General features: G+C 37.7%; 1 protein-coding gene across 1 annotated transcript in view; it reads right to left on the reverse strand.

Annotated features, from left to right (window-relative positions):
- The window catches only part of CEP128 (centrosomal protein 128), a 641,642-nt gene that overhangs the window by 332,127 nt on the left and 285,427 nt on the right, over positions 1-24,088 (reverse strand). Inside the window, exon 18 of the mRNA XM_042782443.1 lies at positions 14,557-14,749. Coding sequence (XP_042638377.1) covers positions 14,557-14,749 — 193 coding nt within the window. The remainder of the gene's footprint in view (positions 1-14,556; positions 14,750-24,088) is intronic.

Consider the following 24,088-nt stretch of genomic DNA (forward strand, 5'->3'; position numbering starts at 1 on the left):
GCTGTGATGATGGGCTCAAGTATAGCAGGGGTTGTGGGGCTGGCGCAGGATCGGGCAGTGTTTCGTTCTGCTGTGCATGGGGTCGCTATGAGTCGGAAACAACTCGACGGCACTTAACAACAACAACAACAAGATACAGACAAACAGGAAACACAGAGCATCGTTTAGACTCAATGCTTTGAACAACACAGCAATTTCAAAACACTGAAAAAACCTGAGTCACATCTTAGGAATGAAAGAACATTAGTGGGGCACAGTTTTAGCAAAATACTCATCTTTGGCTAAAGTAATGAGTCTATAGTATACTAGATTCATCACCAAGCTGATGCTGTACCTTGAATATCTATTGCATGACAAATTTCACCCTCTGGAAAGAGCTTGCCAAGAATATAGTCACAAAAACAATTCCAATTCCACAATTTGGCATAAACTCCCCCAAACCAAACCAAACCAAACCAACCAACCAACCAACCAAACCCACTGCCATCAAGTCAATTCTGACTCATAGCAACCCTATAGGACAGAGTAGAACTGTCTTGTAGGGTTTCCAGTTATAATCTTTAGGAAAGCAGACTCTCACATCTTTCTCTCATGGAGCAAAGTTGGTGGGTTTGAACTGCCAACTTTTGATTAGCAGCCGAGCACTTAACCACTGCACCATCAGGGCTCCCAAAGTCCTACTGAAAAAGCTTTCTCAAAAGTCTTATTGAGCAAATATAGAAGACACAGATCAACTGTACCAATTACAGATGCTGAGAAGCCAACAGTTAAAAGAAAGTACAATGAAAATTACTGTGATAAGTAAAACTATCAAAGATAATAGTACATACAAAGTGCAAAAAGGGTCACAGAAGAAAAAAGAACTCTTTTGCTCCTGTTCTTTTCAAGATTCATTTATCCACCTTCATTTTGACCTCATTCATGCACCTATATTCTGGGATCTTCCTATACCAATTAAAATTGCTTTCACCTATTCAACCCCTACAATTTCTGGATCCTTCTATTAGTATATGTAATCATATTCAAATTTTTCTATACTCGATCTTCAAATAGAAAATATTCTAAAAGTTATAATCATCCTACTCTTAAAGGGGGAGCTCTGGTAGTATAGTGCCTAAGGCACTTTGCTAACCAGAAGGCTGGCGGTTCAAACCCAACAGCCACTCCTCGGAAGGAAGATGGGGCAATCTACTTCTTAGTAATACTGCCTCAGAAACCCAAGGAGAGGTCGCTATGAGTCAGGTCCAACTCAACAGCACATAACAACAACTTTTAAGGGTAAATCTTAAACTGAGAATATTGTACTTCTCCTGTAGTTTCAGTATTTTTTTTTTTTTTTTTTTTGGTATTCTATTAGTTTGAATATTTTTTTCATGTTATAATAGAGGGCTAACTCAAAACATAGTAGAAAATGAGGATAGAATAACTGCTAACAATGTTATAGTGTCCCTAAATGAATCAGGACGTGCTTGGAGAATATGACTGTGAAAAGAATAAAAAAGTAAATGGTTTAAATACTACTACTGGAAAATGCAATACATAACTGAAATATTAGGAAAGACAAATATAGTTACCTAATCCCAGTGTGTGTCAAACAAAATGTAAACCACTCCAATAGAATTATTTCTGCCAAATATTTGCTGATTTGTCTTTTGGTTATGCAGAATTTGTCAGTATCTAAGTACATTTCAAACAGGGAGGAAAAGAGTTTGGGCCAAAAGTGTCCAAAGGACATCATTTTTGTCATTTACAATCTACAAAAGTGTAAAATTCAGGGAGAATTTATGGTTCCTTCTTTAAACTGACTTTTTTTTTCCATTAAACATTAATACCATGTCTTCTCTATTAACTGTGCCCTTTTAATTTTCTTGCATTCATTCTCTCATGCATTCATTTCATTTCAACAAATATTTGATGTGTCCAGTGTCCCCACCCATCTGTCAGTTTGTCATGCTGTAGTGACCTTCATGACATGACACTGGAAGCTATGCCACCAGTATTGTAAATATCAACAGGGTCACCCCTGGTAGGTAGGTTCCATCAACACTTCCAGAGTAAGGCAGACTAGGAGTAAAGGGGTGTCAATCTACTTCTAAAAAACCGCACAATGAAAACCTTATGTATATCAACAGAATATCATCTGATCTAGTGCTGAATACTGTGTGACACAGTGTTAGAAGATGAGGCACTAAAAAGAGCTGCAACAATGGAATCAAACATACTCACCTCCACTGAGATGGCCCAGGACCTGGAAATATTGTGTTATATTGTACAAAAGGTCAGTTACAACAGCAGTTAACAACAACTTCATGCAGAGTGTTTTTTTTTTTTTTAAGCACTGGGTATACAGCATTGAAAAGGAAAATTAAAAAATCAATGTCTTCATAAACTCTTCAATCCAGTGTTGTTGTTCTCAGGTGCTGTCATGTTGGTACTGACTCATGTTGTTGTTGTTAAGCATCTTTGAGTTGGTTCCAACACACAGTGACCCTACATGTAACAGAACAAAACATGGCTCAGTCCTGTGGCATCCTTACAAGCATTAGCATGCTTGAGCCCAGTGTCAGAATCAATATGTCAAGCCATCTCATTTCACCAATTTTGCTGACCCTCTACTTAACCAAGAATGATATCCTTCTCGAGGGATTGGTCCCTTCTGAAAACATGATCAAAGTACAACAGACTAAGTCTGGCCATTCTCACTTCTAAGGAGCATTCCAGGTGTACTCCCACCCAGACATGTTTCTTCATTCTTCTACTGTCCATGGTACACACAATATTCTTTGTCAACACCACAATTCAAATGCCTGAATTCTAGAGTATTCTTTATTCAACGTCCAGCTCTCACATAAATACGAAGGTAATGAAAATACATGGCTTGGGCCAGATGCACCTTAGTCTTCAAGGTGACATCTTCGATTCTGAACACTTTAAAAAGAGGTCTTTTGTAGCGGGCTCACTCAATGCAATACAATGTCTAATTTCTTCACTGCTAAGACTTGATTGTGGATCCAAGTAAAATGAAATCCTAAGAAGTTCAATATTTTCTTTGTTTATCATGATGTTGCTTATTCATCCAATTGTGAGGATTTTTGCTTTCATTATGTTATGGTGTAATCCATAGTAGACTTTGAACCTCATCAGTAAGTGCTTCAAGTCCTCTTTACTTTCAGCAAGCAAAGTTGTATCATCTGTATATTATAGGTTGTTATTGAGTCTTAATCCAATCCTGATGCTGTATTCTTCTTCATACAGTCCAGTTTCCTAGTTTATTTGCTCACCACACAGATTGAATAAGTATGGTAAAATGATACAACCCTGACACACATCTTTCCTGATTTTAAACACTGCAGTATCCCCTTGTACTATTTAATGACTTCCTCTTGGTCTATGTACAGGTTCCTCGTGAGCACAATTAAGTGTTCCGAAATGTCCGTTCTTTGCAATGTTGTCCTTAACTTGTGATCCACAAAGTTAAATACCTTTGTATAGTTGACAAAACACAGGTACACTTCTTTCTGGTATTCTCTGCTTTCAGCCAAGGTCTATGTGACAGCAGCAACAATATATATCCCTTGTTCCTCATCCTCTTCTGAATCCAGCTTGAATTTCTATTAGTTTCCTGTCAATGTACTTTTGCAACAGTTCTTGAAATAGCTTCAGCAAACTTTTATTTGTATGTGAAATTAATTGTATTATTTGAGAATTTCTGCAAATTCCTGGATCACCTTTCTTTGGAATAGCCCAGTATATGGATTTCTCCCAGTCAGTTAGCCAGGTAGCTGTCTTCCAAATTTCTTGGCATAGATAAGTGAGTGTTTACAATGTTGCATCCATTTGTTGAAACGCAGCAATTGTTATTCCATTAGTTCTGATTAGTCCCCATCAACTAGTTTTCATTAGTTCCAATTCTTTCAGTGCAGCTTGGACTTCTTCCTTTAATATCATCAATTCTATCTGATACCTTTTTCAAATACACTACCTTTTTTGTTCATGCTGTCAGAAGTGAACAATCCCTGAACAAGGATATCATGTTAAGTAGAGGATCAGCAAAAAAGGGAAGACCCTCAATGAGATGGATTCACACAGGGGGTACAACAATGGGCTCCAATATGGCAATGAGTGTGAAGAGGGCTCAAGACCAGACTGTGTTTCATTCTGTTACACACAAGGTCACTATGACTTGGAAATGACCTGATGGCATCTAACAACAATACCTTTTGTAATGTTTCTACTTTGACAAATTATATTTGGTACAGTAACTCTGTGTATTCCTTCCATCTCTTTCTGATGCTTCCTACATCATTCAGTTTTTCACCCATAGAATTCTTCAATAATGCAATTCGAGGTTTGAATTTTTTCTTTATTTCTTTCAGCTTGAGAAATATCGAGAATGTGCTTCCACTTTGATATTGTAACTCCAGGTTTTGCATATCTCGTTAAAATATTTTACTATATCTTCTCAAGCCACCTTTTGAAATCTTTAGTTCAGTTCTTGTACTTCATCTTTTTTTCCGTTCATTTTAACTACTCTACATTCAAGAGCATGTTTGGGAATCTCTTCTGACATCCAGTTTTTCTTTTCTTTCTTTCTTATCTTTTTAATGACCTTTTGCTTTCTTCATGTTAGATATCCTTGATGTCATCTCACAACTTGTCGGCTTTTCAGTTGTTAGTATTCAATGTGTCAAATCTATTCTTGAGATAGTCTCTAAATTCAGTTAGGATGCACTCAAATTTATACTTCGGCTCTCGTGGACTTGTTTTAATTTTCTTCAGATTCAACTTGAACTTGCATATGAGCAACTGATGGTCTGTTCTGCAATTGGCTCCTGGTCTTGTTCTGACCAATGATACTAAGTTTCTCCATCATCACTTTCCACTAATGCAGTCAGATAGATCCTATGTATTCCAGCCAGAGAGGTCCACATGTGCAGTCACCTTTTACGATACTGTAAAAAGCTACTTGTTAATTACAAGTCACTGGTTGCAAAATTCCATCATGCGATTTCCAGCATCTTATCTATCACTAAGGCCATATTTCCCAACTACTCATCCTTCTTCTTGGTTTTCACTATACTGTTCAAATCACCAGTAGTTAGTTGTCAATGCATCTTGATTGCATGCTTGATAGATTTCAGACTGCAGAGTTGGTAAAAATCTTCAATTTCATCATCTTTGGCCTTAGTGATTGGTACATAAAATTGGGTATCAGTCTTATTAACCAGTATTTCTTGTAAGTGTGTGGATATTATTCTATCACTACCATAGGTGCATAAGTCGAGCACCTCAGGTTCAAAGGCACTCAAAATACAACTGAGGAAGAACTACCTCCATGATGTTAATGGAGTAAAGCTTTCAGGATCTTTATTTGCTGAGGTGGCATGATTCAAAATGAGCAGAAACAGCTGTAAATATTCATTAATAATTGGAACTTGTGGTGAACAAATTATGAATTAAGTAGAACTGTTCAAAATGAAATGGAATGCTTGAAGATTGATATCCTGGGCGTTATTAGTGAGCTGAAACAGACTGGTATTTGCTATGTTGAGTCGAACAATCATATGGTCTACTATTCCAGGAATGACAAATTGAAGAGGAACGGTGTCATATTCAATCTAGTAGATAACCACCATCGAGTCAATTCTGACTCATAGTGGCCCAATAAGACAGAGCAAAACTGCCCCATTGGGTTTCCAAGGCTATAAATCTTTACAGAAGCAGATGGCCTCATCTTTCTCCCACAGAGCATCTGGTGGGATTGAACCACTGACCTTTTTTCTGGTTAGCAGCCAAGTGACTTAACCACAGTACCACCAGAGCTCCTTAATCTAGTAGATACATACAGTTAAACGCATTTTGCAATCCAGCGCCCAGAACTCATTAAGCAAGAAATAAGACACTTCTAGGCCAGGACAGGCTTCAAACTGCTTGCCACATCCACAGCCATTACTAAGATAAGATTTAAAACTGGTGGGAAAAAATAGGAAAACGTAGACAGAAAATGCATCCTTGCTCCACAGCCTCATTCTTGGCTTATACACAGGCGCTAATGCAGGAGCTGGGCAGAAGGCTGAGCAATCAGTCTCTGGCTGCAAAGGTATTCCTTTCTTATGTATCTACAATACTATTTCCTTTCCCCCACATCCTATTAGTACTCTCCCATATAAGGTAATTCACAAAATGTAATGCCCTAACAAAGAGGCCTTGACAATGGCTTATTTCACCCAATAAATGATGTATAACAGGAAGAGGCAGATTCAAGAAGCCTTGGTATGGTGCATGCTGCTGAAAATCACTGTAATTTGATGTACTGTACTTGTCATAGTATCACCATAGTGGGGAATTAGTGAAGATTTCACCTAAATCCAACAAAGCCAACTAGTAATAATGCCTACCTCAAACTGGAAATTGGCTGTGTAGACCAAATTCCATCATTATGGAAAAGGAATTTCAGAGGTCATGTCAATTTCTATTGACACCAGGAAGAAAAATTGTCTGCTACAAAAATGGACAAAAATTGTCATAGCTACAACTACAGCGTGGCTGGCAGGTAAGATCAATCTTATACTTAAGAGTTTAACATTTCAGTTGAAAGAAAATTGCTTCTCTATGTGTTCTGAATCATTAGCATTTCACATAGCAAGAACATAACTAAATCAACTATACAGATGCCTTTCCTTCTGATAATCATTGAAAAAAGGAATCATTCCAACTGCCACAGAATTTGTTTTCAGTGAACTTCATGGTTTCAAATTATTTTTATCTCATACCTAAATCCTTCCAGTTGCAATTTATATCTCATTTCTCTCATCTGAGTCATCACTCACAAAAGAGAAGAATTTCTCAGTCTAAAATTACTGAACTTCTCATGTTATAAAGTTATGATAACTTATTAGCCACAGCCAAACACCCTGATGGAGTTAGGCACTGGGTCCACAGACTGAGGAGCATGGCTGCAAGGGACGACAAGCTCTACTGGTATAAAGTACTATACAAAAATATTGTTTACATCCTACTTTGGTGAACAGCAACTGAAGTCTTCAAAGCCTGCAAGTGGACATCTAAAATGCAACAATTGGCCTTTCCTTGTACAGAATAAAGAAAAAAAAAAAAAGATGCATGGAAACAATTAATCTAAGGGACAAGTGGACCATAAGGAGCTCTGGTGGTATAGTGTCTATGGCATATGACTGCTAACCAGAAGGCTGGCTGTTCAAACTCACCAGCCACTCCTCAGAAGGAAGACTGGGCAATCTACTTCTGTAGTGATACCACCTCGAAAACCCAAGGAGTAGTATTTATGAATTGGATATGACTCAATGGCAGTGAGTATGCTTTTTAGGAGCAAACCATACGGAGGTCTGGTGGTGTAGCACCTAAGGCATTTGCCTGCTAACCAGAAGGCTGGCAGTTCAAATCCACCAGGCACTCTGGGGAAGTAAGATTGGTAAATCTACTTCCATAAAGATCTACTGCCTCAGAAACCAAAAGGGGGTCACTTTGAGTCGGAATGGACTCAATGACAGTGAGTTAGTTTGGTTTTGAGTGGCCCATAGAAACCTCATCCTACAAGGCTCTGAGGCCAGAACAAGATGGTACCCAGTTACCACTGTCAACCACTCACAAAGGGATCAATGCAGGAGATCCTGGACAGGGTGGGAGAAACATGTGGAAAACTCAAAATCATGAAAAAGAACAGGCTTACTGGTCTGTTAGAGACTGATGAAATCCCAGAGATTATGGCCCCCAGCCACCCTTCAGGCCTGGAACTGAACTCACTCTTGTGGCTTCCAGCCAAACAATAGGCAGGTGTGTAAGGTGAACATCTACACCAGGTATGGACACTCCTTATAACAATCAACCATGGGAGATCAGAAGGGCAGCACTTGCACAGGAATAGGAAAGAAGAACACAAGGAAAAGGTAACAAGACAGAAGAAGTGGGAAGAGGGGTGTTACATGATGGGGATTACAATCAACATCATGAAACAAAATGTGTATGAACTATTGTATGCAAATATGAATTTGCTCTGTAAACTTTCATCCAAATCACAATAATTTTTTTAAAAAAGTTACTGAACTTCTAAAGAGGTCTGTGACATTAATCCTCTTTAGGAGAGTTTTCCTTTTGGAATATCAAGCTGAAATCTGTAGGCCCAGAATACCCCAGGAATCATAAGACTACTCAGATCTACAAATGTGGCAGCACTCCCTAATAAAAATCCCTGTCCATGGGCCTCAGTTAACCATGCCATCATGACATGAAATCAAACTAACAATGTTAGTGTTACGAATGGAATTCCAGCAAATAGGAAGTTTCTCTTATATAACGGTTTAACCTATAGATAGGTTAATCTTGTTTCATTCAATGTATAAATTTCCAAGATGATGAAGGTAATCCAACATAAATTTCTACAAGTAACTTTGATACATCAGAAATATCTAAACATAATCATCAGTTTTGCTGCTCTTCATCTGTTCTAAACATACTGCTATCAACAAATGGTTAGGGTGCAAAATGAGACCACTACAGAGATAAATTCTGCAGAGAATCTCTTGTCCTCCTTTCTGCCTTATGGAAATCCTGCTTTTCTTCAATACTGAAAACAAATGATGAATCCTACGAAGAACTTCCCCATACGGACATACAGGAGTAATCAGTACCCCTTTTTTTTCCACCAAGAACACTATGTTTATACTTCTAGTAAAGTATTTATTTCATCTTACCTCCTAATACCACCATCCATCTGTTAGTTTGTCGTATTGTGGTGGCTTGCATATTGCTATGATAGTGGGAGATATCACAAAGGTGATATTTCAAATAACGGCAGGGTCATCCATGGTGGACAAGTTTCAGCAAGCTTCCAGACTAAGACAGACTAGAAAGACATGCTTGGCAAACTCCTTCTGAAAATCAGTCAATGAAAACCCTATGGATCATAGTCTATTGTCAAGCTGAAAGATGAGCCCCAGAGGTCGAAAGGCACTCAAAATACACGAGGGCTACAACAATGGACCCGAGCCTAGCAACAATTAGGAAGATGGTGCACGATCAGGTACTGCTTTATTCTGTTGCATGTGGGTGGGACTATTATGAGTAGGAGCCAACTGAAACTAACAACAATACTTTCTCCTAGTAATCATGTTTATAAATCTCCACTCTAAAAGCATTTGCCTGGTAGCAGATAGAAGATCCTCATCACTTCTGAAGCCCTCATGCTACCTACTTCTTATACACATAAAGTCTAAGATTACTGTATTATTTCTCTGTTATAAAAGTTTGGGGCTATACAACACAGTTTTGTCTTTTATGATTTTAAGAAATGAGTAAAAAGGGGAACAACTTCTATTCCACCAAATGTGCTGACTTCCCTCTTTTCCCCAACGGCACAAGGATCTAAACCTTCAATTCTCCTGTCGGGTCCATCCTTCTTTAACCTACATACCCTGACCTTTTGTTAAACCCTCCACAAGATCTTTCACAGGTGTTGTCTTTTCCTATTCCTTACAACAGTCTTGTTCAGTCCCTCTTTTCCTTTTATGGGGAGTATTATAATCAGCTGTTAACTAGATTCATACCACATTCAATTTTACGATTAAAAAAAGAAGCTCTCATTAAGTCAACTCCAAGAGTTTCAAAATTCATGAAGCAAAAATATGACACAAAAACAAACAAAAAAATTCACTGTGAGTCGAATATTTTAACAATTCTGTCAGTTATTGTTAACATATCCAACTATCACTATGAGGTTTTTGATAAAGAGAAGAAATAATCAGTAGAGACACTGAACAGAATTAAACAAGTTGACGTAAGTGGCCTTTAAAGAACACTGTAATAAAAGCAGAACATATATTATTTTCAAGTGAACATGAAAAATTAACCAAAATATACAATATTTGGTACCATAAAACAAATCTTAATAAATTTCAAAGGTACAAAATCATACGAATTATGTTCAATGATCACAAGGGAATTAAGTCAGAAAACAATAAGACTAATAAGATAGGTAGAAAAATAATCACATAACTGGAAATTAAGCAGAACAATTATTAAAAACCCATTGGTCAAAAAATAAATCATAAGGGAAATAATTTTCTAATTCCAACTAAATGGCATAGAAATAACAACATAGTAAAATTTTGGGGAAGCACCTAAAGTATTCCTAAAGACATTTATTATCTTGAAGGCCTATATTAGAAAAGAATGACACTGAAATAAATCATCTATTTTAAGAAGCCAGAAAAAGAGCAAATAACACAAGTAGAAGAAAGGAAATAAAAATAAAAGCAGAGATTAATAAAATAGTAAAAAATTGAAAAATATTCAATTCTATTGTTGCTCTTGGGAGCTCTGATGGTGTAGTGCCAAAGGCATTTAACTGATAATCGGAAGGCTGGTGGTTCAAATCCATCAGTCATTCCTTGGAAGGAAGACCGGGTAACTACTTCTGTAGAGATTCTGTCTCAGAAACCAAGGAGGGGTCGCTATGAGTCACATCAACTCGACAGCAGTGAGGTTTATTTTTTTTGTTAATTATTTCTTTGAAAATATTAATAAAATTAATAAAGCCCCTAGCAAGACTTGCAAAGAACAAAAGAAAGAAAACAAATTGTCAATATCAGAATTGTAAGAGGAGGTATCATTTTAGATACTAACCCAAACCCACTAATGTCCAGTCAATTCCAACTCACTGAGTGCCACTATAGGACAGAATATATCTGCCCCATGGGTTTCCTAGGGTTTCAAAGGCTGTGAATCTTCACATAAGCAGACTGCTACATCTTTTTACCACAAACCAACTGCTGGGTTTGAACAACTAACCTTTCATTTAGCAGCTGAGCATTTTAGAAAATTATTCCACCAAGCCTCCTATTTTAGATACTACAGACATTAAAATAATTTAAAAGGGGGATATTAAGAAAAATTTTATCCCATTGAATTGGATAGCTATGTCCAACACAACTGAGGTCTTCAGAGCTTAAAAGTAGCCATTTAAGATGCAACAATTCGTCTCTCTTTGGAGCAAAGAAGAATGAAAAAAAACAAAGACATATGGAAACAATTCAAGGGACTAGTGGACCACACAAAACTGAGCTTACACGACGCAGAGACCAGAAGAACTAGGTGGTGCCTGGCTACCACTGTCAACCACTCCAAAATGGATCAAAACACGAGATCCCAGATCAAGTGGGAGAAAAATGTAGAACAAACTCAAAATTATAAAATAAGACCAGGCTTACTGGTCTGATAGATACTGGTGAAACCCCCAAGACTACAGCTCTTAGTCACCCTTCAGGCCTGGAATTTATGCCTTGGAAGATATAAATTAATGTCTTGAAAGGCATAAATTAATAAATCTGTCTCACAAAGAAACATAAATTCTGAATAGCCTTAAAGTCAGAAATAAAAACTTTTCCACAAAGACTACTACTATAGGCCCAGGAGATTTTATTCGTAAATTCTATCAAACACTTAAAGAAGAAAATAAACCAACCTTACACAAACACTAGAAAAAGAAAAAAAAGAGGACGCACAATGGCCTCAAAAATAAACAGAAGTGGCAGGCACTGTAGGCTTATTCCTCCAAAGCTTTTATGAAAAAGCTGGGCATTTGAATATAAATATCTAAATGCACAAATACTTTCTCTTTTTATTACTCCATACTGATAATATCACATATTTGTGATACATTATAGCATTATTCCTTACACAAAGAAATTATTTGCAGGGTGACAATATGAATAATATTTACTGAAAATAAAACTAGGTTGTGAGTGACTATTAATTTGAGAGGAGCTCTGGTAGCGTAGTCCCTAAGGCACTTGACTGGTAACCAGAAGTCTGGTGGTTCAAACCCACCAGCCACTGCTCGGAAGAAAGGTTGGGCAATCTACTTCCATAGTGATACTGCCTCAGAAACTCAAGAAGGGGTCACTCTGAGTCAGGTCCGACTCGACGGCACATAACAACAAATTAATTTGAGAGTACTCTATAACATGTATAGGAACTATTTAGCATTTTATCTACTAAATCCATAAATAGATGCTACTGTACTGTCTAGGCAAAAGGGTATATACCCATGACCATATATAAGTTTGGCAGAAGATACTTCTACATACATATTTGTTATGTGCTATACAAGAAGGCCCGTATACATGATAGCGCTAACAGGGCAAAGTTATGATCTCTTCTTAATCACAAACACCAGAGGGAGTGAGTCACTGTGCCCAGGGGCCTGCGACCATGGTCACAGGGGACATCAAGCTCAATTGGCATAACAAACTACGCAAAAACATTGTTCTACAACCTACTTTGGTGAGTAGCGACTGAGGTCTTAAAAGCTTTCAAGAGGCCATCTAAGATGCAACAATTGGTCTCTCCTTGTCTGGAGCAAAGAAGAATGAAGAAAACCAAAGGCACGTGGAAACAATTAATCCAGGGGACTAGTGGACCATGTGAAGCAGAGCTACAGGACCCTGAGACCAGAACTAGGTGGTACCTGGCTACCACTGTCAACCACTCAGGAATGGATGATAATATGAGATCCAGGATCAAGTGGGAGGAAAATGCAGAACAAAACTCAAAATCATAAAAAAGAACAGGATTACTGGTCTGTTAGAGACTATGGCCCCCATTACCCTTCAGGCCTGGAACTGAACTCGCTTCTAGGGCTTCCAGTCAAATAATAGACAGGTAGATGTGTTAGGTGAACATTTACACCAGGTAGGTATACTCCTTAGAACAATCAACATGGGAGACCAGAAGGCCAGTATTTGCACAGGAAAATAACTCAGAGGGCAGGAATGCATAGGGAAGAAGGACACAAGGAAAGGGTAAGCAGAGGAAGGAAGTGGGAAGAGAGGTGTTTGATTATGGGGACTGCAGTCAATGTCATGAAACAAAATGTGTATGAACTGCTATATGGAAAATGAAATTGCTCTGTAAACTTTCACCCAAATCACAATAAAGTAAATACAAGAGTAGCCTCTGACTTTTACTACTGCTATAGTTTACATTTTTCAATAGCAAGATCCCTGAATAATAATACTAAGATACTATTTGCTTTTTCCACCTGTAATCACTCATGGATATAGTTTTTCTTGCAGTTCCATGACAATATGTAGTATCACAGAAGCAAAAACGACACCTTCAGCTGGCTTCTTCTAAGCTAACAATTAAGGACATTTAAAAATGCAAGACGACAACACTCATCTATTTTTGTGTTTGTTTTGGAAAATTTAATTTTCATTAAAATGTTTTTTATGTTAACACATAAATATGGATTCATAACTGTTATTTAAAAGGTATAAATAGATAGATATCTTTTAAAGTCTCAGTTTTAAATTTTAATGTCAGATATTGATAAACAGAACTCAGTAACAAAAGTGCTTATGGTCCACAAAAAATTTAATAACTAAAGCAGTTCCATTACCAAACAAATTGAGAACTGCTACAATACAGTAATCAGTAATTTCTAAGTAGCCTATTTGGGGAGAATAATCCTGATTCCTAAAATGAAAAACATCATTTATTTTAAAAGGATTATTGTATGTTCATGTTGAATTGTTTCTTTTGTTTCTTTGCATGATGATGCTCTATGTTATCCCTCCTTATGCTTCTTACATTAAGGTCACCAATAAAGTAAGGTGCTAAGGCTACTAGAACATAAGACACACCAATGATTCTGCTTTTCTTCTTCCTTTCATAATGCACCTCTCATATTACTGAACAATAAAGTAGTTTTCCATGTCCCTCACCAAACTTTCAAAATTAAATATTCCCTACATAAACCAAAAACCAACCAAACCCACTGCCATCAAGTCAATTCCAACTCATAGCCATCCCCGTTCCAAGGCTGTAAATCTTTATGGAAGTAGATTGCCTCATCTTCCTCCTGTGGAGCAGCTGGTGGGTTTGAACCGCTAACCTTATGGTTAGCAGCCAAATGTCATATCCACTAGTCACATACTAAACAAGTTAATCTCTGCCCCTCCTCTACAAATTCCCCTTCTATTGATCTATTCTTTTCACCATTGTGCTTATAATCTTATAATGCACTATATAATTTACTTATTTATTACATTTATTTTCTGTTCCCTCCCTCAAAATAATGTAAGGTAAATAAGGCTAGGAATATTTTGTTGTTGTTGTTGTTGTTTTCACCTAGAACAGTGTCTAACACAACACAGGCACAAAATAAATATGTGTTGAATGGATTAATGGACATATTACTGAAGTAAAATATAAATTCTAACATATCATTAAAGGAAAAGAAACAGTGCTTACCAAATGAACACCTGCAAATAGCCAGTAGCTACAAGTGCTATATACACAGGAGGGAAACACTACTGGAAGGGAAAAACTCCAAATAACTGCAAGATAATGAAGAACTCTCAGACTAAAAACAGTTTTCTCTTCTGGATCCAAAGGGGAAGACAGATAAGGAGATAAGAGACAACAAACAAGGAAAAGAAGTAGATAGAAAATGGCTTTGTTTATTTCCAACTGGAGGATTCAATGAGCATAAATAGAGTAAGATCAACCAACACATACCTCTCTTCTCCCGATGTATTTCTTCCAGAAGTTGCTCCTGCCTTTCTATCTGTTCAAAGAGATACTGGAGCTCAGATTCCTTGTTTTCCGTCAGATCCTTGAGCTGCTGTCTGCACAGTGTCAGCTGGTGTCGCAGATTTTTCTCTCTGTTTTCTCTCTCTTTCAGCTCCTCACAGAGCCACTGAAGTTTAGTCTAAATAGCAACATTTATATGCAATTAAATTTTTAAAAAAACCCAAAAGAAAAAAGTAGCACCACAAAACATTAGAAAATGAAGCAACATCATGATAATATGAACAAATATAGACAACTGTAGCAAATTTAATGAAAACAAAACAAAAAAATAATAATACAATAATGTTGCCATTTGTATATTGATATGTATCAGTTAAAAGCTGGTGCAGTATCAAACCATAATTTTATTGGGTTTTGAAAAAAAAATTGTCATATTCTATCATCTTTGGAAAGGCAATAGCAAAGAAAATTCTGGTTACTAAAATTCCAAGTCTGCATTCTTCTGTGTTATCGTTATTAGGTGCCATCTAGTTATTTCTACTCACAGCAACGCTACACAGAATGAAATATTACAGTTTTGTGCCATCCTACTAATCCTTGCTAGGCTTCAGTCCATCACTACAGCCACTTTGTCAAAACATCTCACTTAGTGTCTTCCCCTTTTCCACTGACCCTGTATTTTACCAAGTATGATATCCTTCTCCTAGGACCAGTTCCTTCTGATAACATGATCAAGGTACAAGAGATGAAATCTGGCCATTCTCACTTCCAAGGAGCATTCCAGCAGTACTTCTTCCAAAAAAAAAGACATATTCGTCCTTCTGGCAGGCCATGGTATTTTCAATATTCTTCCCCAACACCACAATTGAAATCCATCAACTCATCTTTGGTCTTCTTTATTCATTATCCAGGTTTCACATATGCATGAGGGGACTGAAAATACTATGGCTTGAGTCAGGCACATCCAGGTCTTCAAAGTGGCATCTTTTATTCTTCAACATATGCAGCAGATTTGCCCTGCACAATATGTCATTTTATTTCTTGTCTGTAGCTAGCATGGGCATTGATTGTAGACCCAAGTAAAATGAAATCCTTGACAACTTTAATCTTCTCTCCATTTACAGTTATGTTTCCTATTGGTCCAGTTGCAAGGATTTTTGTTTTCCTCATGTTGATGTGTAATCCATACTGAAGGCTGTAGCCTTTGATCTCCATCAGTAAGTGCTTCAAGTTTTCTGTGTTTCTTGTTGTTGGTGTTGTTAGGTGTTGCCAAGTAGGTTCCCTGTCAATATACTGCTGCAACTATTTTTTAATTATCTTCAGCAAAAATTTTACTTGTGTATGATATACTGCTCAATAATTTCCACATTCTGTTGGATCAGCTTTCCTTGGAATAGGCACAAATATTTCTTTCTTCCACTCAGCTGGCCAGGCGGCTCTCTTCCAAATTTCTGCACATAAATGAGTAAGCACCTTTCGTGCTGCATCTGTGTGTTTAAACATTCCAGTGAGTAGTCCTCCAATGCCTAGAGACTTTTCACCGGTTCCTTCAATGCAGCCTCAACCTCTTCTTTCCATGCCATTGGTTCTTGATCATAAGCTACTTCCCGAAATAGCTGCACATAGACCAACTCTTTCTGATATTGTATTCCTTCCACCTTCTTTTGATGCTTCCTGCATCGTTCAATATTTTGCCCATAGAATCCTTCAATATCACAACTAAGGCTTGAATTTTTTCTTCAGTTCTTTCAGCTTGAGAAATGCTGAGCTTGTTTTTTCCTTTCGGCTTTCTAACTCCAGGTCTTTGCACATTTCATTATAATACTTTACTTTGTCTTCCCAGGCTGCTCTTTGAAATCATTTGTTCAGTTCTTTTATCTCATAATTTCTTCCATTTGCTTTAGCTCCTCTCCACTCAAAAGCAAGTTTCAGAATCTCTTCTGACATCCATTTTGGTCTTTTATTCCTTTCCTGTCTTTTTAATGACCTTTAGCTTTCTTCATCTGTGATGTTCTTGATGTCATCCCACAATGCATCTGGTGTTCACTGCATCTAAGCTATTCTTCAGATGGTCTCTAATTCAGGTGGCATACAATCATGGTCCTATTTTGACTCTCATGGACTTAATTTTCTTTAGCTTCAACATGAACTTACATATGTACAACTGATGGTTTATTCAATACTCAGATCCTGGTCTTGTTTTCACTAATGATATTCAGCTTCTCCAACCACCTCTATTCACAAAAGTAGTCACTTTGACTCCTGTGTATTTCATCTCACTCACTGCCGTCGAGTTGATTGTGACTCATATTGACTCCTCCTTGGGATTCTGAGACAATATCTCTATGGACATAGATTGCCCAGTTTTTCTTCCAAGGAGTGGCTGGTGGGTTTTAACCACCAGCCTTCTGGTTAGCAGTCAGATGCCTTAGGCACTACACCAGCAGAGTGTATTCCACCTGGTGAGGTACAAATGTATAGCTGCCACTTATATTGTTGAGGAAAAGCATTTGGAATCAGTAAGTTGTTGCTTTTGCAAAATTCTATCACACAATCTCCAGCATCATTTCTACCACCAAAGCCATATTTTCCAACTACCAATTATTCTTCTTTGTTTCCAACTTTCACATTCCAATCAGCAATAATTATCAATACATCTTCCTTTTTTTTAATTTATCAATACATCTTGATTGCATGTTTGGTCAATTTCAGACTACTGAAATTGGTAAATTCTTCAATTTCTTCATCTTTGCCTTCAGTAATGGGTGCACAGATTTGAATAATAGTAGTATTAACTGGTCTTCCTTATAGTCATACGAGTATTATCCTGTCACGGGCAGCACTGTACTTAAGGACAGATCTTGCACTGTTCTTTTTGACAGTGAATGCAACACCATTCCTCTTCCATTTGTCATTCAAAGCATAGTAGATCATGACTGTCTGATTCCAAATGGCCAATACCAGCTACTTCAGCTCACTAATGCTTAGGATATTGATCTTTATCCATCACATTTCATTTTTGACATCTTCCAATTTTCCTATATTCTTGCTTCATACATTCCATGTTCATATTACTAATAAATATTTGCAGCTGCTTCTTCCCATTTTGAGTTGTGCCCCATCTACAAATGAAGGTCCGGAAAGCTTTATTACATCCACCTCATTAAGAATGATTCCACTCTGGAAAGGCAGCTCTTCTCTAGTAGTATTTTGACTGCCTTCCAACCTGAGGGGTTCATCTTCTGGCACTACATCAGACAGTGGTTCACTTCTATTCATAAAGTTTTCCAGGAATATATCAGACAGTGTTTCACTGCTATACATAAGGTTTTCAGTGGCCAGTTTCTTCAGAAGTAGATGGCTCCATCCTTCTTCCTAGTGTTTCTTTGCTAGAAGCTCCATTGAAACCTATATACCATAAGTAACCCTGATGGTATTTGAAACACCAGTGGCAAAGCCTCCAGCATCACAGTAACATGCAAGCCACCACAGTGAGACAAACGGACAGACAAGTGGTCTGTGTTGCTAGGAACTTTAAAATGAGAGCGCATTATGTATTCAATGAATTACACTATATAATTTCATTAGTGCATTGTGATATAGGTCAGTTGGAAAATGATTCTGGAGCATTAGTCCTTAAGTCATTAATATATTTGATATTCACTTGGCAAAACAAAAGGAAGACAACAATGCTTCTATATTAAAACCATAATCTGAACTGACAGGCTATATCTTTTGTTCACCTTACCAAATTTTGTCATTTCTTCATGAAGAATAAATAAATAAACTGAAAACCTCAGTTAATTATCATATTGTTGTTGGTACCATGTGAGAGAAAAAGGAAACGGTTAGATCTAGACTTTCTGAAAAATAAAAATTTCCAACCAAGTTGTTTTGCTGTTTATATGGCACCTCAAACACATACACATTTTTATCCTTAGATATTAAAGAATTTAACTAAACCTTCAAGATATTCTTCAAGGAGAAGACTAAAGAATAACATAGAGTCTGCAAAACACCGCATAACATGGACGACCCTGGAGGGCATTATGCTGAGTGAAGTCAGTCACAGAAGGACAAATATTGTATTAGTGTACTAATAAAGAGGTAGTAAATCTTTATGGAAGGAGTAAATCTTTATGGAAGGAGATTGCCTACTGTAAAAAGTCAAGGAAAGTTTATACATAGAAGGAAACTTACTTTGTTGATTATGAGGGATGGGAGGGAGGCTAAATTCCTAGATAGGTTGGGGGGAAAATAAAAAAGATATGTCTATATATCTATATATAGAAACCAAAGATTATTAGTGGTTACCAGGGGTAGGAGGAAGTGGAGAAAGGGGAAGTTTTTGTTTGTGGGGTATTGAGTTAATGCTAATGGTAACAGAATATTTTGGAAAAGGATAGCAATAACGGTGGCACAACATGAAAAATGTTATCCATGTCCCTGAGCTGCAAATGGTGAAGTTGTTATGTTGATGAATATTGACAGTACATAAACATACACACTCCACTCTAGTAGAGTAAGATCCTATATATTCAATGACATGAAAAATGAGTTGTAGTTAAGTTCCTGTGAAAAGATATCACCTTGAATTTAGTAAAAAAACAGATACAAGAAACGATTATCTTGAAAATGAAAAATTTCCTAAGTCACTATACTAAAAATCAAGGAGCTCTGGTAGCACAGTGCCTAAGGCATCTGACTGCTAATCAGAAGATGGGTGGTTCAAACCCACCAGCCACTCCGCAGAAGCAAGACTGGGCAATCTCCTTCCATAAAGATTTACTACCTTGGAAACCGAATGGGGGTTGCTATGAGTTGGAATCAACTCGACAGCAGTGGGTTTGGTATTTTTTGGTTTACCAAAAACTAACACCCATCTGTCAGCTTGTCATGTGGTGACAGTTTGCATGTTGCTATGATGCTGGAAGTTATGTCCCTAGTATTTCAAATACCAGCAGGGTGACCTATGGTGGACAGGTTTCAGAGCAGCTTCTAGACAATGAAAGGCCTGGTGATCTCCTTCCAAAACTGAGCCAGTGAAAACTTTATGGATCACAACAGAGCATAGTCTGACTCCCCTGCTTTGAACAAATCACAAGGAGAAACTGCTAAAGGAGGACATCATGTTTGGTGAAGTAGAGAGCCAACCAGGATGAAGGAGAAAGAAATCCATCTTAGAAAGATGGACTGGCACAATGGCTATCACAGACCCAAGCATGCTGGTTATTGTGAGAATGACACAGGACTGGGTAACCAGGTTTTTTTTCTGTTACAGATAAGGTCACCATGAGGAGGAGTTAAGTCAGTGACAGCCATCTAGCTCTATCTACACAAAGAAAGCCTAATGAGTACTGAAAAGTAAATGGTTAGAACCTGAACAGTAGCACTTTTAAAATGCAACCACAAGGAAAGTACATCCTCTTGGAGGAATATACGTATGCAAACCCTAATACTTCCTTGCCACGTAGGCATGATCCTAAACAAGAGCTCTTGGATGGCATATTGAAAAGCTTCAGGCTCTGATTTGGTTCAATCAATTTTGCACCAATAAATTAGCTTCAAGGGTCTAGATATTAACTATCGCATTTCATAATTTGGGGAAGTCAGATCAAAAACAAATATATAATCCCCATATTCACATTTCAAAATTGAAATACCTAGAGACTAAGGTACATTTTCAAAATTACTTAAACTCTGTCTGCCAAAGGAAATGTGCTAGAGTCCCCAAGATTGACCTGAGATCAGGTATTGTTTAAAATTTCAAAAAATGATGAGTGTGGTAGTTAAGTTTGTGTGTCAACTTAGCTGGGCCCGGTTGAGTGGCTGGGCAGCTGGAAGAAGTGTTCCCCGAGATGGACTCTACTGTGAACAGCTGAGTACCTGCCTTAGGGATGTCATCTGCTTCCTGTGTATAAGGACAAGCCCTGGGGAACAGTCTCTAGCTTACTGGCATGCATGAACCCTGCATGTAGCCAAGTCATTGTTAGCAGCCTGCCATGCTCTGATGATGTTGGGACTTTCAATGGACTTGAGTTAATGGCCTGCCATATGGTTTGGTACCATCAGGTTTACTTGTCAACCTTGGGCATGTCAGCTTCAGCAGCCAGCAGCTGTCTGAGTGAACAAAAGCCTCTAGCTTCAGTGGGCTGGGAGCAGGAGGCAGAGCTGAAGCCCAAGGCTGAACGGCTTTCATTGAGCCCCTAGAGCCTGGCACTTTTAACTCAAACTTAAAGCCTTCAAACTGTAATAAACTCCTGTTTGTTCAAGCCATCGCATTTGTGGTATTTTTTGTTAGAGCAGCACAGAGGTAACCAAAACAATTAGATATTAGAATATTGAAATTTATTAGTTTGTTGAAGGCAATTGTCACCTTTTAGGAGAGAATAAAATGAAATTATTTGGAAAAACAGAATAAATATATATACATATTGATGACATTTAAAAGGGATAAACCTGAAGGAATGCATGCACAATAATAGGTAAACACAGATTGATAAAAGGTATGAGGTTCACAGGTGACCACAAACTGCCCAAGAGGCCTTCAGAGAAACAGTAAAAGAAGTCAGAATTAGTCAACTTTCTATTAATAGAGAAATCACCTGTTCCAGGGACAAGTCACTATTAGGTGATATAATAGGATTTAATCTGGTTGGTTTATACCAAAGATGGCAAATGTAAATAGATATAACGCCAGATGCATAACATCTATGAAAGCAGGATAGAACATATGCCCTCTTTAGTTTTTCTTCAGATGCACCATTCTTTTAGGCTACTTTTACCATTTTGAATTGTAACAACGTGGATACAAGAAATATTTTTCATAGAGTAGATCAAAAGACATGGATAGAAGAGTGTAAGCACAAGCATGAAATGCAAATGTATCTTCCTTCTGTTGAGAGACTATCATGCAGATGCCTCTTCTTACTTGGCCATTTCCATGGTACTTCTCAGCTTGAGATGTTTCCTACCACATGAGAGCAAAAACCACTGATACCTCAAAAGGAAACAAAAATCTCTACTGTGATTAAGCAATTGTCTCCTTTTACAAAAGTCTGCTACCAAATAAGTTTTTCAAAACCCATGTAAGACACACAAAATGGGTCCCTGGGGATCACTCATTCAATTCTTACAATTTAATCTGTACTTCCTTTAGAAATTTAACTGCAAATTTAGAACATTAATTCACTCTCCCATTTCCTCAATGTTTTCCTACCTACTCCTTCATAATTGTTCACATGTGATCATTACCAATGGTCATTACAATTATTGCTATTGCAATTGTGGTAGTTAAGCTGTGTGTCAACTTGGCTGGGTCTGGTTTTGACTGGTTGGGCAGCTGGATAGAGTCATTCCATATGATGAGACTGGTAATCAACTCCATGGTAGAATCTTCCCTGAGCAGCTGACCAGCTGCCTTAAGGATGTGGTCTGCTTCCTGTATAAGAAGACAGCTTTGGGAAAGGTCTCTGGGCTTTTGGCACACCTGGACCCTGAATATAGCATATAACCAAGTGTTCGTTCAGCAGTCTGCCATATTGCCTGCTGATCTTGGGACTGTTTCTGGACTTGAATAGTGGCCTGCCATGTCACTTAATAATCCTGGGACTGTGCCATTTTTCTTGTCAATCTTAGCTTTGTTAGCCTCAGCAGCCTGCAGCTCCCTGAGTTAAGAAAAGCCTCCAGCTTCAACGGGCCAGGAGAAAGAGGCAGAGCTGAAGCCCAAGTTCCAGGGGCCTTTGCCCAGCCCCTAGAGCCGGCTCTTTGAACCTGGACTTGTAGCCTCCTGAACTGTAAGAGAATAAATCCCTGTTTATACAACCCTCCCATTTGTGGTATGTCTGTCAGAGCAGCTCTGGAGAACCAAAGGAGTGGGAAATAACAAACTAGACAAATCTATTTTGTCCTAGTAACAATCCTATTGGTTCTGGTAAAAAACAAAGGAAAATAAAACTGCACCAAAAGAAATCCCAAAACAAACCTTGTATCAGGTTTTATATGACCTATGACTTTAATTTATTCCTATGAAGCCATTATCCCATTACCATACAAAAATAAAAGTAAGTTATAGTTAGATACTTGTTAAAAATAGAATATGTATACAGAATATCTTTTTAATACTATAAAGCAACATACAAATTTATGGAAATACCAACCAATAATGTATTACGACAATCAGTGTATGTTAGAGAAACATAAAGCATCTTCATTAAGTATCTTGGAGAAGCAGCTTGAAATACAGTATAGGAATAACTTTAACAATTCCAAAAATAATTAGCTGACAAGGCCATTAATCATACCATAAGCACCATTCTATTAACCACTCACAAGAGCATTTTACAGATTATATAATAGGATCATTTGTTTAATTTCATCAATAACTATTGCTAAATAAACTAAGAAATTTCTAAATAAGACAGCTTTTATTTTTTTAATCTTCATACTTGAGAGTTTGCAAATAGGTGGGGATATTCAAAAATACCTAGTTGTTGTGGATTGAATTGTGTCCCCCAAAATATGTGTCAATTTGGGTAGGCCATGATTCTCAGTATGATGCAATTAACTTCCATTATGTGATCTGATATAATTCTCCTGTGTGTTGTAAATCCTAAACTCTATAATTAAGGAGGCAGGATACAATCTCCAGGATTAGGTTGTATTTTGACACAATCTCTTTTTTTTTTTTTGGTTAACTTTTTATTGTGATAGGGGTGAAAGTTTACAGAGCAAATCGATTTTCCATTCAACAATTCATACATATTTTATTTGGTGACGTTCATTGCAGTTCCCACAATGTATCAGCACTCCTCCCATTTCCTCCCTGCGTTTACCGTTTGCAATTGTCCTCCTTTCCTATCCCTTCCTGCCTTCTGAGCTTTATCCCTTGGCAAATGCGGCCTTTTCATTCTCCTATGGTTGATTGTTCTAAGGAGTACATACCTCCCTGGTGTTACTGTTCACCTTATAGACCTGTCTATTGTTTGCCTGAAAGTTGAGCCACTGGGGTAAGTTCAGTTCCATCTAAAGGCCATATATGGTCTCAGGGGTTCCACCAGACTCTATCATACCAGTAAGCCTGGTCTTTTTTTTTTTTTTTTTTAATTGTGATTTGGGTGAAGATTTACAGAGCAAATTCACTTTCCATACAGCAGTTCACCTACACTTTGTCTCATAACATTGACCACAGTTTACCAAAATGCAACAGCTCCACTCCCACTTCCTAGCCATAGTTACCTCTTCTAAGTGTCCATCCCTCCAAACACTCCTGCCCCTGAGTTGTCTCCCTGTGAATAAGCAGCCCTTCTTTCTCCCATGATTGTTCTCTCCAAGGAGTATATCTACCTGAGACAAATGTTCAACTCATATGCCTGTCTTTTGTTTGGCTGGAAACCACAGGTGCGGGTTCAATTCCAGACCTGAAGGCCATAATCTCAGTAGTTCCACCAGGCTCTATCAGACCAGCAAACCTGCCCCCTCTCTTTTTCTTCTCCAAATGATTTTGAGTTTTGTTCCA

The sequence above is a fragment of the Orycteropus afer genome, unplaced genomic scaffold (assembly GCF_000298275.1).
Source record: "Orycteropus afer afer isolate SDZICR_OR568_19922 unplaced genomic scaffold, OryAfe1.0 scaffold00322, whole genome shotgun sequence".
Lineage (NCBI taxonomy): Eukaryota > Metazoa > Chordata > Mammalia > Tubulidentata > Orycteropodidae > Orycteropus > Orycteropus afer.